Source organism: Colobus angolensis, unplaced genomic scaffold (genome assembly GCF_000951035.1).
Source record: "Colobus angolensis palliatus isolate OR3802 unplaced genomic scaffold, Cang.pa_1.0 Scaffold256, whole genome shotgun sequence".
Classification (NCBI taxonomy): domain Eukaryota; kingdom Metazoa; phylum Chordata; class Mammalia; order Primates; family Cercopithecidae; genus Colobus; species Colobus angolensis.
In genome coordinates, this window is record NW_012115777.1 from 2,828,386 (window position 1) to 2,846,226 (window position 17,841).

General features: G+C 38.6%; 1 protein-coding gene across 1 annotated transcript in view; it reads right to left on the minus strand.

The window, feature by feature from the left end:
• The window catches only part of LOC105515203 (liprin-beta-1), a 173,411-nt gene that overhangs the window by 13,283 nt on the left and 142,287 nt on the right, over window positions 1-17,841 (minus strand). The window contains exons 10-20 of the mRNA XM_011946966.1: window positions 15,731-15,885; window positions 11,485-11,600; window positions 10,546-10,602; window positions 9,207-9,267; window positions 8,813-8,842; window positions 6,434-6,605; window positions 3,083-3,233; window positions 2,661-2,789; window positions 1,029-1,179; window positions 233-344; window positions 28-116 (exon numbers count right to left, since the gene is read on the minus strand). Of these exons, the coding sequence (XP_011802356.1) occupies window positions 28-116; window positions 233-344; window positions 1,029-1,179; window positions 2,661-2,789; window positions 3,083-3,233; window positions 6,434-6,605; window positions 8,813-8,842; window positions 9,207-9,267; window positions 10,546-10,602; window positions 11,485-11,600; window positions 15,731-15,885 (1,223 nt within the window). The remainder of the gene's footprint in view (window positions 1-27; window positions 117-232; window positions 345-1,028; window positions 1,180-2,660; window positions 2,790-3,082; window positions 3,234-6,433; window positions 6,606-8,812; window positions 8,843-9,206; window positions 9,268-10,545; window positions 10,603-11,484; window positions 11,601-15,730; window positions 15,886-17,841) is intronic.

The window sequence follows — 17,841 nt, forward strand, 5'->3', positions numbered from 1 at the left end:
CCCAAACCCCAGGAGTGAGTCACTTACAACAGTCATGTAATGTAGCATTCGACCATCAACCCGTCCTTCATCAAACTGGGTCTTATATTGAGGGAGGCCAATATCATCCAACCATCCTAAAAGAGAGAGGCCAGTGTTGCTACCATGCCACAAAATACCTGTTCTTGTGATTAAAAAGAAAAAGCAGCTATGTATATAATTATTTCATTTTGTTAGAATAAAAACTTCTTACTAGTGACCCAGTTGAAATCCAGCTTCCCGTGATTGGTTTCTTCTTCAGATCCCAGGGCTTGGAGTGCCAGCTGGAGTTTCTTTCGATGAAGTGAATGCTTGATTCCAAGTTCCTGAAACAATAAACATTGACTTTATAATTCTATCTATATAGGCTGGGTGCCACTGGCAAAGGATGCAAATTTCTCCAAAATGAAGCCAGTACTAGAGACCCAATTCAATACTAAATTACAATCCTAACTTGCGCTAGTAAAGTGCTGTTGAACAAAGGTCCCTGAAAAGCCAAGACCACCACAATTAGCTTAGGGGCATGTTAGGCATTCCCTAGTGACTCCTTTTCTTTGTAAGCTAGGAACTGTAGCATGCATAAAAAGAATTTGACTCTTATTTTGTGCAAAATATTACATAATTGGGAAGAAATGTTAAATAATTAGACAGAAATTGTAGGGTGCTTTTTTTTCCTTTTGCAAAGTGCATTGCATATATTACACTGAGAAAATAGGCCAATGATAAAGCCATATAATGATTTCAAGAAATATGAACTTAATTATGCTTATGTAATTATTTTTCATTAAAATGCCCAATGGCTTAAGTGTTCCATAAGGAATCATCAAGACCAGGTCCTCCCAAGACCATCAGAAAAAAATAAGCATGAAGCAATTGAAAAACCCAAATTTTTTATTTAGAGAGTATTTACTGGCTTCACTCATGGCCCTTTCTGGACTATAAAACAACCCTACATTCATATTGTCTTCTTCTCAGTATCCATTGTGTGAACAAAATAGAGAAGCAGTCACCTTCTCTAGATCTTGTTGAGAAGCCTGCAAAAGCGTTTGGCCAGATGCAATCCAGTGCTTGCCAGAATTCAGGTAGGAGCCCAAGCCCTGTTCCATCAGCCAATTGCAAACCTGCTCCTTGGTCCACTTGGCAAATGGCATATCCAAGTCACTACAGGAAAACGAGTAATTGCATGAAAAGTCATCCAAAGCCAATCCTGTGGCTTATCATGAGTTTTAAACAACTATACATTCAATAGACATGGACGTTCCCTGGTGATACACATTTGACCACGAAAAGCTTAATTTTTAGTATACATTGGAGGAACAACTGGTACTGGAGTTGAAAGTTATCTTCTAAGACCTCTGTCTCATTTCAAATGAAACCACAAAAGATTTAATGTGACAGAGCAAGAACAAGTTCTACAGAAAAAGACTAAATTGGAAAAACATAAGTCACTGTATCAGTTTCAACCCATGTTGTTTGAAGATTGGATTCCCAAACAGGAAATTCGGTTGGAGTGAAAGAAACTTAAGTCTAATTTGAACTAACTTTAGCAGAATTATGGTTTATTTCCATATGGTAACCAATGAGAAGAGGGCAATATGTTGTCACTAAGTGTAGGAAACAATCAAAGCAAAATTCCTGTTTTCTTTTACTTAGATACACAAATAGTGTTCTTGTTCCGGGCTGCGGGCAGGGTGCGGAGGGGAAGATGAATGTGCTTTTTTAAAATAGCACAAGGAGCTCTACTGTGTTCAAAGACAACATATGGCAAATGAAACTGTTTGGTATTTGAAGAAGGCCAAAGAGGGTTTCCTCCTTGATGTAACCTATGTCCAGTGTTCCACCTGTATGGGAGGGGCTGCATTTAAAGGGTTTCTAGTCTATTATACTGTTAAAATATTTGGTATCAATGCCTTGTACTTTATGTTTGCCAACCCCACCCTTTTATGCACAGTGAGTCAATGAAGTAGTTCTAAGACAGCCCTCAACTTTGGTAAGAGTGTCGGAGCAGTTCTTAGAATCTTAATGGATAAAATATTACATAGTCCTGATAAATATAAGGATTCTGATAGAATTTTTGTCTTTAAGTACTTTCATAGATTCTGTTACATACTAATGCTTCTTGAGTAGTTACTATCTGCCAAATATTTAACACATATTAACTTATTTAATTTTCACGATCAGCTTTTGCAGTAGGCACTAATTATGATGATGAGAAAACTGAGACACAGGGCATGGAAGCTGTTGCTCAAGGTCACCCAGCTGGTAGAAAGTGGTAAGGCCAGAAAGCAAACCCAAGTGGTCTGATCTAGAACATACTCTCATGTAAATATCCCGTCTTTCCAAAGCTATGCTTTAGAGTACTTATAATTACCATCTATGTAAAATTTAAGTCTGAGAGCCATTCTAACACAGATGCTGCTGACACTTTAGCTCTGGCCTCTCCCCTGGTTCACACAGCCCTCACCTTCTGTATGTTCATCAACCATTGACAAATTGCACTGCTCTGAAGATGATGGCCCCTTTCACTAGGCACAGCATTAAGCAATGACTTTGTTTAACCCAATGACAGTACTAACACTGCAGACTCATGAGGCTATGATGCTTGCTAGAGACGCAGAAGTCTATCAGTTGGCTCTTCTTACTTGTTAGACTGTCCCAAGTCTCGAGACCAACCCAGTCGGGGCCCCGCGGTTGCCCTTGTCCCTCCTCTTTTGAATTCAGGCTCAGACATGTCATCTGGGTTGAATGTAGTTGATTGACTTCTCCTAAGTCTGAAGAAGACATAACACACATGGCCAGTATTAGACCTGAGGAGGCCTTAGGCTTGTTAATCAGAGAATTTTTAACTAGTGCAGCTACTGGAACTATTCCTCTTTGTGTCATTAACATAGACATTTAAATTTAAACTTTAACTAAGACCCAATGAGTTAATAAATCCCACATCACAATCCAAACTTCCTTCCATAAGAGGAATACAAAGGCCTTACAAGTCCATACCCATTTCCAGCCACTTTAAGCAACATGTAAGACAGGGCCCACTCTACTTGTTCACTGCTTTACTTACTTTCCAAAGAGTTTCATGATACCTCTGGATTTCTTTTTGGCATCTGGAGATGGAGGTGGTATCTGGAAGGGACTGTTCTTCTGTGAATCTTTTGGCCGAGAAGAAGCACCAGCCAGGTCTAGGTGCTCTGCTGTCTCTTTTTCTGTTTCAGCTACTCCAAGAGCAGAATACAGACAACGAATTTTAAAATATGGAATGAACATGATAAGATGCTAATCTTCTTGGTTCTAGAACTATTAAGAATTCTTCTGTTGGTCTATAAATCAGTAATTTACAAAGAGCACCTTGTAAATATTAGAAATGGAACACACATATATGTTCTGCTCCATAGTTCACTGTGTTTAAAGTTAATAAAATTACAAGCCCTTTGGAGATTAAAAGAGGGTGATAGGATTGCCATATTCTTTCCTTGAGTGATTTGAATTCATGATGGAATTATTCCCAGTCTTCCCATAGCACATGGTACTGTTGATTACCTCCTACATCCTTCAAAATCATCTCCTTTGGCTTCTTGACATGACCACTCCTACATCTGTCATCTGACAGCGTCTTTGCTGTAGCACTCCTGCTTTTTTTTCTTCCCCCATGCCACTTTAAGATTCTGTTCTAAGTGCCCTCTAGCGGATCAAAATCTCTGGGCCCAATCTCTCTCTCCAGGTCCTGTATCTAAATGCCTGTGATATTCCCAATTCAGTGTGTCGGAACATCTGGGACTTCACAAACTCATCCAATTTCCCTGAGAGTCTTTTCCTCTCTTACATTTTTTTTTTTTTTTTGAGACAGAGTCTCGCTCTGTTGCCCAAGCTGGAGTGCAGTGGTGCGATCTCAGCTTACTGCAACCTCCGCCTACTGGGTTCAAGGCATTCTCTGCCTCAGTGTCCCAGGTAACTGGGATTACAGGCACCCACCACCACGCCTGGCTAATTTTTCTATTTTTAGTAGAGACGGGGTTTCACCATCTTGGCCAGGCTGGTCTTGAACTCCTGACCTGGTGATCCACCCACTTTGGCCTCCTAAAGTGCTGGGATTAAGGGCGTGAGCCACCTCGCCTGGCCTCCTCTCTTAAATGTTCTTATTTGTTATTTGGTTAATATTAACTAATACTGTTCCTGTTACTGTAGCTCAAACTCTGTCATTTTCCTTTTACTCCTTCTCCTTCGGCCTTTATATCAAATCAGTTACCCAGTTCCAGCAATTCTTTATTTATGAAATGTATTCCAATCTATTAAATTCTAGGCACTGAGAGAAGAGTGAACTGGATATGCATAATTTTTCTTTTGACATAAAATAAGCGCCTGTTGATTTTACCTTAAAAGAATCACATCGACAGTTGCCACTCTCAGATCTCCAAGCATTAACTATTTCAGTTCTTTTAGCTGTCCCTTAGTGGACAATCCCATACTAGCAAACACAAGGGCTACTGCTGTCTTCACTGTGAGATTTTATACTTTATAAAGGAAAGTAAAAGTTGTACTAAAATCACAGGAACAGTGTTTCAGCAAGATCTACAAGTGGCAGAAAGTTGATTTTTCTACAAAGCAGAGCTGTGATTATAGGTTATAATAAGCAGCATTTACCTCTTAGCATTAACAAAACAGTTCTAAGAAAGATGCAAAAAAAAAACTATTTGGAAATAGTTGTCTGAATAGATCAGTTTATTTTATGCATCCAGTGCTCATTCTAGACATTTCTCTCTATAGAGAGAGAAGTCCTGTTTGCTGGTCCACGTGAATAGATAGGTAGATATCTATACAAGACAACAGCACCTTTTGGAAAAACCTAAAGGAACTTTCCCAATTCAAGTCCTTCAACCATGATGGGTACAGGTGCCCCTGAAAATGCTGCCTAGCTTATTCTCATCTTAAAGCTACCATATTTCTCTTTTTTATTTTGAGAGCTTTCCCCCCTATTTGTGCCCTGCCTTACAAAGAGGAAAACTAAGCTGCCTCTTTTCTTTTTTTTTTTTTTTTTTTTTTTTTTGGCGGAGTCTTGCTCTGTCGCCCAGGCTGGAGTGCAGTGGCCAGATCTCAGCTCACTGCAAGCTCCGCCCCCCGGGTTCACGCCATTCTCCTGCCTCAGCCTTCCGAGTAGCTTGGACTACAGGCGCTCGCCACCTCGCCCGGCTAGTTTTTTGGTATTTTTTAGTAGAGACGGGGTTTCACCGTGTTAGCCAGGATGGTCTCGATCTCCTGACCTCGTGATCCGCCCGTCTCGGCCTCGCAAAGTGCTGGGATTACAGGCTTGAGCCACCGCGCCCGGCTGCTGCCTCTTTTCTAAAATCCCTTTGTGGGGTAACGCCTCAGATATCAAGTAAAGTTGCTTCTGTCATCACTAAATATTATCTCCATCTTCAAAGTAATAAAACGTCAGAAGAATGTTCCCCTAAGAGAAGTAAGCCTAAAACTATAATATTCCAAGTCTTCTATAAACTTCCTTATATGGCTAAAAAAAATTCTTTTTGGAGGCTGGGAGAAATGTAAGCATGGAGAACGGACTGCAAAGACCTGGGAGTTAGTGTGTGGTAATATGCACTTCAAGGCTGAAAGAGCTGCAATGTACAATCCCAGGACATTCCTGCCTTGCACTCTAAGGAATGCTGCACACGTCTAGGTCCTCTCAAAGCTATTCACACAGTGAGTGTTACTAGCATTGGTTAAAACAGCGTTTAGGCTTGGAAGCAAAGCCTCTACAGAGTCCTTTTCAGCAGAAGGTGGAAAGAACACTCTGGAATAGAGAACTACATTTTCTGATTGCTGTCAGATCGCTTTCTAGAGATCACAGATGCCAAGAGCAGGGATTAGATTGGTTTGGAGCACAGTGCTGGTGAAGGCTGGCATGCAGGGGTACAATACCTAAGGTGGGTGCACTGGCACTTCGTTTACGATCTTCAGATATCCCAACAACGCACACAATCACACGCAGCCCAATGGAGAGAACACAGAGATGACAAAATGAAACACAGATCAGACTCCTCCTCACCAAATACACACCGTGGAGGAGAGGCATGCGGCACACCGTGCTTCTGATGTTACACACAGGCTCAATGTCAATGTTAATTTATCCACTGGCACAATAGATGGGAAACTCCATGATGAAGTCAAAGGGAATCATGATTTTAGGTCTTTCCACTAAGTTTATACCACAGGAGAGAGCAGGGTGAGAGTCTATATATCTTCACAACACTAAATTAAATCCACTGAGGCATTTTTTGGCTAAATTCCCCCTAAGTCATCCACCTTCGTTTCTGAGAAAGAGAAAGGAATCAGTGAATGAGGGAATAAGGGAAGGGAAGACACTGCTCTTTACCTCCTTGTGGAAGGATCAGGGCAAAGGCATTTTGGCCGTACATACCCAAGTTTGGTGCACTTGCTGTTCTCTTGTTACTTTTGATTTTAAAAAAGCCCCGGCCGAAGGAAGATCTGACTTTTCGAGTGCCGAAGGGGTTGTCGTCCATGGAGGTGTCCTGCCCTGGGGGTCTGGGAGGAAGGGTCCCAAATGGCCTGCTTTCTGCCGGATCTCTGTCCTGAGAGGCAGATAAGAATAGTGAAACAGCTTTCAGGTGCGGCATCCTCAGCACATGCCAGGCTAACAGCAAATACTCACTCACGCCACATCCATGAGTTTATTCAAAAGAATAACTGAACTAACACATCGATTGCCAATGTCAAATGCCTTATCAGAAGTTGAAAAAAAAATCAATTCTGAAAGCTACTTAAGAAACAACAACAAAAGCAACAAGGAAAACATGTTCATCACTAATCTAGGATCAATATGTTTAGGGCTTTAAATATTTAGGATACAAAAATTCTTATATTTTGTTTGCCTCATTCCTCAAAAGACATGGAGACATTACATAACCAGAATAATGGCCGCAGATTTCTGACTTTTCTAACAATTACGACATGGATTTAGCTATAACACAGTTCATATTCTTATATTATAACTATGCCAATAGAAGCCCAATATAACATTAATTATTTTACAAAGCAGGCATTAGTCCAAACTTCTATACCAGCAGTATAAGGAGACTCTACTCCAGTTATTTTAAATATTCTCCTCAAAGAATAATAAAATGAAGGCACAGTGAGCAACTTTATTTTGAGCTTTTTGGTTCTTTGAATTGGCAATTAGAGCTGGCTGTAACACAGCATGTTATATTATTTTAGTATTTATACAAAGATGCTTTGCCTAGACCAATGTCCTGAAGTGCTTCCCTGTTTTCATCTAGCAGTCTTATAGTTTCTGGTCTTATATGTAAGTTCTTAATCCATCTTGAGTTGATTTTTGTTGATTTGGTGACAGGTGGAGTCCAATTTCGTTCTTTTACATATGGATATCTAATTTTCCCAGCACCATTTATCGAAGTGGGTGTCCTTTCCCCACTGTATACTCTTGACACTTTATACAAAGATGCTTTTGTCTTCTTGTTCTCATTTCTTTAATAATTCTTGCCCTCTGTTTCTTTTTTTGCAGAAGTAGAAATAATTCTTGCCCTCTGCTTCTTTTTTTGCAGAAGCAGAGAAAAGGGTGAGGGGATATAGGTATTTTAGGTTATTTTACTCTATATATCTATAGCTCACAGAAAGCAAAAGTTTATAAATGGCACCATTTAGTGGTATTATTATCCCTGGTTCAACAATGACGTCAAAATCATTTAACCACTTATTGAACTGAAAAGACAAAAAGGATTTTAATTATAGCTGTTGCCACTAGCTGCTTTGTCAGTTCTATCCATATATAACTCTGGCACTAAGAGCCAACCGTCAAGAGACTGGATCTGGAAGTAGCCTATCAGGTTGTAATCTTTACAAGGTTAATGACAGAAAATCAGAGGACAGAACAGGCACAGTGGCTCATGCCTGTAATCCCAGTACTTTGGAAGGCAGAGGTGGGAGGATTACTTGAGCTCAGGAGTTCAAGATCAGCCTGGGCAACATAACAAGATCTCATCTGTACTTTAAAAAAAAAAAAAAAAAATAGCCCAGTATAGTGGTGCATGCCTGCAATCCCAGCTACTTGAAAGGCTGAGGTGGGAGGATCACTTGAGCACAGGAAATTGAGGCTACAGTGAGTTATAATTGCATCATTGCACTCCAGCCTGGCCAGCAAAGTGATACAATCTCAAAAAAAAAAAGAAAAAGAAAGAAAATCAGGGGAAAGAAGAATTGAGCACATGCTGAAGACATCTTTAAACATACCAAAATGTTTGCTTTAGATGGACACCGGGTGTATAATCTAACGGTAATCTAAGAAGGGCTTTTGGGGAGGTCTAAGGAAGCTCAGTTATGGTCATTAGGAATATTTTTGTTCTTAGGAACATTTTGTTTCTTAATAAATTATTGAAGTGAAATTCATAAGAAAACTAACAATTTTAAAGCACACAATTCAGTGGCATTTAGTATGTTACGATGCTGTGCAACCACCACCTCTACCCGGTTCCAAAACATTTCCATCATTCTAAAGCAAAACCCCTTACCCTTAAACAGCTTGTCCCCATTCTTCCCTCCTCTCACCACTGGTAACCACCGATCTGCATTCTATTTCTATAGATTTATCTGTTCCGGATATTTCACATAAACGGAATCATATAATATGTGAACTTTGTGTCTGGCTTCATCTGGCATAATGTTTTAGAGGTTCTGAAAGTTTTTATCCACTGGAGATATTTAAGCAATTTACATGTAATGGAAGTAGAAATATTTTTGCATTGTAATTTGGACAAAAAGTTACCTCTGATGTCTTCTGAATAGATTCCTTTTCCTGTTCAAAGCAAAGCAAAGCAGTAACAATATTTAAGGTTGTTAGGGAAATCCTTTGTATAATTCTGAATTTGTCACATACAACTCCATAAGTTAAAATAATTTTCTATCTACTTCTAAGCTACAAAATCTTAGTATCATTTATTTTCCAAAATGTTTTATTAAAGTCTTCATTTTTGGTTTTACATACTATTTTCAATCCTTCATATTCGTACTTCTTAATATTTACTGTTAAACCTAATATCTAATAATTTTCCACTAAAAACCACAAGCTCTTCATGAGAGTTTTATTTGCAAAAAGGGAAAAGATGAAGATCCCTAAATAGTTTTTTCTCAGGATAACAGACAAAAAACACAGAACCCACCCCGTCAGAGGTCTCTTTCTTCAGATTGCCCAGGCTGCTGGACTTTTGCAGACTTGAAGTTCTAAAAATAACAGCAATAACAATTAATAATAAATGGCTCCAGTGCCACTGTTTCTAAGTAAAACATCTTGGAAAGAAACTAAAATTGCATGTGGGTTGAATCCTAGTAATGAAAGAAAATCTGGAATCAGGCAGTCACTTATGTGCTTAACTAATTGACAACATTTACTTCTTTTAAAAGCAGGGGTGATTAACTGTCCTGCCAATAATTCTGACTGCCCTACACATGTTAGAAGAGCTGGAAAAGCAGTTAGGACTAGCCTTGTGATGTCAATATTCAAAAATAAAGCAGTGTTTTCCGTGGACTAGTGGTGTGTCCTCTGCATGTACACATTTAAACTAGGAACTTTAAAAATACTCATGTACTATTTATATCTAATCCTTCTAATTAAAATAAAGAATGGAAGCTTTACTTTTCAATTCATGAGGGAATCACTTTTCTGAGCCTGGCAAAGCAATTCATTTTATAGTTCTAATTAAAGCATAGTAGAGGAATCCCTAATGCTGTCCATAATAATTCATTTTCTATCCTAGTGAAGGGAAAGAGACACTATAAACATCCAGAGACTCTCTCTTTCACATAATTAGTATTCAACTGTATAGAGCTGGTGTTACTAAAAAATTGAAGGTAGAGATATGTGACCAGCTTAGAGAGAGTGACAGAGAAGTAATGTATTTGGCTCTATGAAACAGAGTAATATAAATACGCACATTTACAAACTTTTAAAAGACATTTCTTCTGTATTTATATGTATACATTGCCAGAAGTATCAACTACCAAATAAAGTAAAACATAATAGTGAGAAAAGAAAAGATCTCATTTTTGAGTACTGCTCTAAAAATAGACTTTCCTAATTTAATCCAGACTTTAACTTGGATAAACATAGATATTAGGTCAGTTCACAAAACTGAAAACGCAAAAAAAACCATCTCAGCTTTTCCAGCATCACATCATTCCCTGTGACGCCTTCCCACTGGACTCAAAATATGTCAGTGCAAAAATGAATTAAAAGCATTGAACTTCAAATGAAAACTGATTAAGCAAGGCTAAAGACCTGCAAAACCCCGGCATGAGATAATAGCAAATGAGACATTATTTCTTTGTAAATTTACAGCTCCTCACCTTCACCCCCACCCAATTATTATAGCTGCATTAATTTATTCAGTAATTGAACAGCCTCGGTCATTTGCTGTTAGTATTAGTAATTGTTAGTATAACAGAACTCGCTTCCTCCTCTAGCCTCAATCACATTTTCACATTGAATAAAATGTAACTTACAAAAGATTATCACACAGTTGGGTATCAACAGTGGCACCAAGGATTATCTTTCCATCACTAAAATGTAAAGAACAAAAGGTATTTATTAACCTCACGAATAAAAGACCATATATGTTCTAAGTGAACAGATATGTAAAAAACAAAAAATTGTGCAAAGGAAGCTACTTCTATTTTTTTTTAAATGTTCTATTTGGCCTAAAATAACACTAGGCAATTTGGGAATATGTTGGCAAAACATTCCATTTGCTTACAGACAAACTACTGTATCCTTTTCCTGTCCCCTTCAGACCCATCCTTCAAATGCACTCACAGCACACGACCGTGACAATTTAGTTTACAATCCTTTCGCAGTTACCTATGACCTAGGACATAAAAATCCAAGTTCCTTAAACTGTTTTTTCTTTTTTTTCTTTCTGAGACACAGTCTCACTCTGTCACCCAGGCTGGAGTACAGTGATGTGATCTCAGCTCACTTCAGCCTCCACTTCCTGGGTTTATGTGATTCTTGTGCCTCAGCCTCCGAGTAGCTGGGATTATAGGCGTGCACCACCACACTCAGCTAATTTTTGTATTTTCAGTAGAGATGGGATTTCGCCACACTGGCCAGGCTGGTCTCAAACTCCTGGCCTCAAGTGATCTGCCTGCCTTGGCTTCCCAAAGTGTTGAGATTATAGGCGTGAGCCACCACACCTAGCCAAGTTCCTCAAAATCTCTTTAGAACCTGACCACCCTACCTCCGCAGCCTCATCTCTTAACGCTTCCTGCTTCACACCTTTTATTTCCATAATACAGAACTGATTACAGATCCCCCAATGGACGTCTTGCTGTTTCTTGCTTCTCTAGGTAAAAATTGTGTCTGTAAATAAATACAATACATCTGTGTCTTTGGTTGATCTACTATTTTGAACATTTATATTGCACTGTTAATAAATGACATACTTTTCTTCAAATGAAGTCTCTGGCTTAGGAGTCAACTTTGATTTTTCAGAAGTTTCCATGCTTATAGTTGCTGGCAATAATGAAGGGATGGAAACTTGCAAGATGGTGGTATGCAACTGTAATGTAATCATAAAAAGTCAAAAGTCAATCAATCAATCAATCAATCAAAACAAAACACAAGCCACAGAGTAATTAAACAAAAGTAAGACAATTAAATGGTCTATTGACAAAAAATCTCATAATCATTGTTCAGAATTCTATAAAATGATTTCCGAATATAAACATCTACACAGAAGAAGTACTAATCAAGGAAATCATTCTGGAGGAAGGAAATTTTTTAACTTGGTTCTGAATAAGACACTGAATATTGTGAAAAAGATGGTACCATTAAGCAAGTTAACAGTAATGTTTTTTTCTTTTTTTGAGATGGTGTCTTGCTATGTTGCCCAGAATGGTCTCGAACTCCTGGGCTCAAGCAGTCTCCTGCCATAGCCTTCTGAGTAGCTGAGATTATAGATGTGTGCCACCGTACCCAGCTAGTAATAGTAAATCCTAACAACCTTAAGCCCTGGCTGAAATATTGGCTCTGACACACTTGGCTAAGTGATCTGTGATCTTAGCAAATCACTTTGCTAGGCATCCATCAGTTTTGCCCTCTGTAAAATAAGAATGACAATGCCTGCCCTGCAGGTTGCAACGATTTAACGTAAGATTTGGGTAACATGTTTTGCTTTCAACACTCTATTATTACTATTATTTTTTGAGACATGGTCTCACTTTGTCATCCAGGCTAAAGTACAGTGCTGCGATCACGGCTCACTGCAGCCTCGAACTTCTGGGCTCAAGTGATCCTCCCACCTTAGCCCCATCAAGTAGTTGGGACTACAGGCATGCGCCACCACAGCTGGCTGATGTTTAAAATTTTTTTGTAGAAACAGGGTTTCCCTACGTTGCCCAGGTTAATCTGGAACTCTGTGCTCAAGCAGTCCTCCTGCCTCAGCCTCCCAAAGTGCTGAGATTACAGGCATGAGCCACTGTGTCCAGCGAAAAGCTCCATTTATACTTTGATTTCTACTACCAACCTTATAGGGAACATTGGTCAAGCCAGTTAATTCTTATTCTATGTGCAAACTAGTTGACTAATTTCAATTAACATAATTGATGAAAAATATAATTAAAACCAATTACAATGGACTTTGTGGCTACCACTTAAAACACTTTGCTTAATGATAATAATAATATTACAGCAACAAATAAAATGCATAACACATTTTCTCAAACAAATGCTTTGTGTATCCTAAGGAAGGAGCCTGTGAAATAATTTTAATACTTCGGTTTTCAATAATTTTTTACAACCGTAGAGCAGTTCGATTGTGGGCTACATCATAAATGAATGAACGAAAAATATTTCAGTAAAAAAAAAAAAAATGAACAAAGTTTGTCACAATGAACTCCTGCCAGTCAACCAGTGATAGTTCTTCACTTCTGAAAGCTGCCTGGTAAGGACTCACACCAGTGAACACACTTCTACACACCAACCAGTCAGCAACAGTCTCACCTTAGTAACCACATATCTACAGTGGACGTCGACTCACACTTGCCTCAGAAAGTCCACCAGTCCTTGAGCTCCAACCATCCCAAAACCCACATATGATCAGCTAGAAGAGAATGTACTTGACCAGGAACACTCACTCACTTAAGTAAGCAATAAATTCAGCTTTGTGATTTTTGTTTCTGTTATTCAGTGGTGGGCTCATCCTTTAACGCAATAAAAGGTTATAAAATGTGAAGTCATATTATTTATAAAGTAGGAGATTATTTCACTATCAACTTTTTCAGTTTGAATCTTTATGGTGAATCCTGGGCAACTTATTTAGCCATCATCGCTGTTTCCTGAAGTTCATTTGTCTCATGAGATTCCTAATCATGAGGAAAATATAACTATACTAACAGACCCATTTTCTTGATCTTTTTCAAACTTTTAGACTTTAATTCCAAACTCAGATCCCCCTCCTGGCTTTTCTTTAAAAATGTGGCTGACCTCCCTCAATCCTCATCAAACCATTCTTGTTACAAACTTAAAACCTGTAATGAAACTACAATTCACATAGCAAAGACTTTTTCTAAAAGGACATGAGATTATTCCGGTGTACCCTACATGTAACACTAGTTCTATAATTGCAGCATACTCATGGGCTGTCAAACATTATTTTTGCTTTCAATATAAATATATATCTAACAATTAGGGGATATTTTCCACCAAAGTATTTCTTATTCCTTAACTAATTCCTTGATTAATGAAATACTTCAGCCCTCTCCTACATTTAAGAGAGAAATTTTCATTGCCTTCTCCTTGAATTCATTTTCATTCAGTTCAAATTTCATCTTCTCATTGTGTAATTATCAGCAACAGATAAAAAGTAAAAATGCCACTTGGTTTCTTCTCACTATCTATAGTAAAATGTGAGAAGAGAAATGACCAAAACAGAAACTACTAAAATAAGGAAGCCAAGATTCTTTACACAATGAAACTATTTCCCATTCCCGGTCTCTCTAGACACAAAAAAACTACACTAAAATTAAGAAATGGTTTCAGGGCAAAGATCAAGCACAAGGGCTATCAGGAAAACATGGTATTCAGGTGAGCCAAGGATGTGGCTGTAAAACCCTTTGCTAAGACCTCAGGATGGACTAGACTAGAATCAAATAAAAATAGAAAAAAAAAAAATACCTTAGGAAGATTAGAGTAGTGCTGTCTCATTGAACCTTTGAAAAATGATCAAAGGCTCCAAAAATAATGGGATGTCCCACTGCAGCCTCACAGGGAACCTTAGCTACAGAGATAGGCTTATGGGGAAGATAGCTGTGGATGTGTTCTTCTCTAATTCAGTGAATTATAACATGATTCATATGAAATTCTAAATGTTTAAAATATTACACCAAATTAGACTCAAAGGGACAGAGATAATGGAAAATGAAGAGATGAATTTGGAGATCTTTGGGCATTTCTGCAGGCACAAAACTGAGAAAACTACTCATCTGCAAATACAGGCAAAGGAAGGATGACTTAGAGGGAAGTGCCAATAGCCCAGAGGATTGGCAACACGTGCCTGGCCGGATTTTGGAATTGCTATGGACTGGTGACTCCTGTGAGCCTTCCAGCTCCGCTTTTTTAATGGGAGTGGCTACTGCAGCTACATTATGCCTGTCCAACTATTGTATGGGTGTGTGGAGGGCAGATAACTGTCCTTGAAGTCCACAGCTCTTTAAGTCAATGGAACAGTCCCCAAGGAGCTGTGCGCAAGGAACTGTACCTGAGGTGCTTCACCCGCATCTCAACCTGGTCTGGATGACAAGATCCTGGGATGTTGACGCCTCACTGGAATGAGACTCCGGTGTCTTTGGAAAGGGGGCGAGTGTCTTTTGCGTGGGAGAGGGATATAAAGTGGTGTAGCCAGAGGGTAGATTATATTTTCCAAATACGGTTGCACCAATATATCCCATCCCATGTGTCCTAACAATGTAATGTTGTCACTTGTTCATCAAGAGGTAGGGTAGGGTCTATGTTTCCTTTCCTTGAATGAGGGTGGGCTGTAGGCCTGTGGCTACAGCAGAAGAGATGCCATGTGATTTCTGAGATAAATCATAATAGGTGATGCAGAGTTGCCCAGGCCTCCTGGAATGCTCACCCTTAGGATTGTGAGGAAGCCCAAGCAGTCACAGGTAGTTGTTCTAAATGGGGCCTCAGCTGAGGTCCCAGCCAAAAGCCAGCCTCAACCACCAGACATATGAGTGAGTTAGCCTTCAGACGACTCAGGCCCAGGCCTTCACGCCACTCCAGCTGATGCCAAGTGGAGCAGAGACGAGATGCTCGTGCTGAACCCTGCTGAAGTGCAGAGTCATCAGCAAAAGAAATGCTGTCATTGAAGCCACAAACTTTCGGTGTGGTGTACAATAGATAGCAAACAGATTTTCATGCCAGTTTGATGCAAAGTAAGGAGTGTATAACGGCTTACTCCTCTCCAGTTGCTTCTTCCAAGTCTAAAGAAGTCAGAAGAAAATTTTATTCAATTATCTTTCAGAGTCACCAGCAGAAGTGGCCAAAGTCAATTTATTTATATAACCTCACTTGAGTCGGTAATGGAACTGAGAAAGGAACCCATGTTTTTCACGTCATGAGCAGTGTTTTAACTGTCAATAACACAGTCTCTTCAACATGAAGGAAATATCGAAAGTCTATTCATACCTCTTCAGGAACACTTGTGTTAAATGGGTCACGACTGGGAGATCCCATTACTGGAGTGGGTGATGGACTTTTCTCCAGATCACTGAAACCCTGTGCATCCAGCAAAGTGGAGATGGAACTGGAATTGAGCAGATCTTCATATTCTCCATCTTTGCCTAGGAAAAGGCAAAGCAAAGAGAAGACAACAGCAGCTTTTGATTTATATTTCACTTTTACAAGAAGATAAGAATCCCAATTATATTGAACATAAACTTTTTTCTGATCCTCAAAAATCAGAGTCAGCTTCTCCTGGCATCCCTTGAAAAACAACACAGGACCTAGGAAACAGCATTTGAAACTGAACAACTAGGGCCAGGGGCTCTTGGGCCACAGTGGGTACCTATGATATTAATAGACAAAGTCGTACTTGATACATTGACTCATCAGAGGGAAAGAAAATTAAAAGTTAACTTTTTCCAACAACTCTCTTGTAATTTTGTTTTAAAATCCGGGGCTTACAAATGTTAGTGTAGAAATAATCAAACTGAATAATACCTGGTACAAAGAACAAATTCCAAATAGCAACAAAGTCCCATTTAAACAACTTAGTTTTCATCACTGCTGTGCTCTTGAAAAAACATAGAAAGAATAGAAAAAACAAAAAGACAGATGACCTTTGATCTCTCAAGAGGATCCTTTTATGCCATTTTAAAGCAAAAAAAATGTGATGGAAAAAAGCAACCACATATTCACCAAAGTTGCAACCTTGAGAAATTTTTTTGCATTTCTAGAAATCAAAAGGATTAAACGGTGAAAGCGCAGTGCCAGATATTCTTTTTTAAAAACAGAAAAAAAAAAATGATACTTAAGACTCTAATCTACAAATAATATGAAATGGTAAATCATACACTTGTTTAAAGATCTTAATCAGACCACAGCTTCCTAATTTAGGTTTCACAAGAATGTTATTCTAATTTTATTAGAATTTAGTGTTATTAGAATTGTGTGAGGATTAACTAAATATAACTCCTAGTGAGAAATCAGTTTATACAATCCTTTATTGGAACAGAACAAAGTTTTCAAGGGTTTATGAAAATCTGTGCTGCTGTACCTCATTAAAAACTACCTCTTTTATTTACATGTTCGTATGCACAGGAAAAAAAAGCTAGAAAGAAACAATATAAAAAAATGCCAATAGTGATCATGCCAGTGCAATTATGAGTGATTTTTATCTCTTTTCTTTATTTTCCAAATGTTTTACAATATAGTCTAATTAAAGGAATTAATTTTTTTCTGCCTTGGTTTTAAACATAAGAATTGGACAGTTGAAACTCTATAAAATTAAACAATATTTTAAATGAGATGCATATGTAAAAATCACTTACAAATTTGCAATATTCCATAGGATAGAGACTCTTCTTCTGAAGGCATGGAAAATGCTGAGTGATGAGAATTGCTAGTCAACACTGATTATCAGAGGTTCATTTGCTCACTCAGATTATTTATAAAATCTAATATGCCAGACCCTGCATACAATTTTTTTTTTTCAAAAATCCTGATCCGAAGCAGGATTCTCTGTGAACTCACCAAAATTAAAATGTCAAAATCTGAGTATTTCATGGGGACCTTCCAAAAGAATTGTTTATTTCCAGTGCTTATGTTGAGAGCAAATAACTCTACCTATGCATTGCTAAAAAACAAGAGCCCTTTCAAATTTCCTCCACATTTGAGGATGGCCAGTTGGCCCATCTGCAGATAAAATAATAATAAGTACAACAAAATGCACAACTATCTTTACGTACCTGTTTTACAGGGTTTTTCTGAACTTACCATGTTCAAAGCTGAACTCAATCCTCTTTACCTAGCCCAGTGTTCCTTCTCTAGGCTTCCCCATATCAGTAAATGGAACCGCCAACTACCCAGCTGCTTTAGTTGGAAAGGTCTTTCTTGATCTCTCCCCTCTTCTTCACTCTCCTCCTCTATCTTATTACACCACTGGGTCAATCTACCATAACATATTCCCAATCAGCAACTACTAGATTTTTTCACTTGGAATACTGCAAATCTCAGAATTGGTTTCCGCTGCTCCCAATACTGCTCACTTCCCTCCATGGCCTGCGTGTTACAAAGAT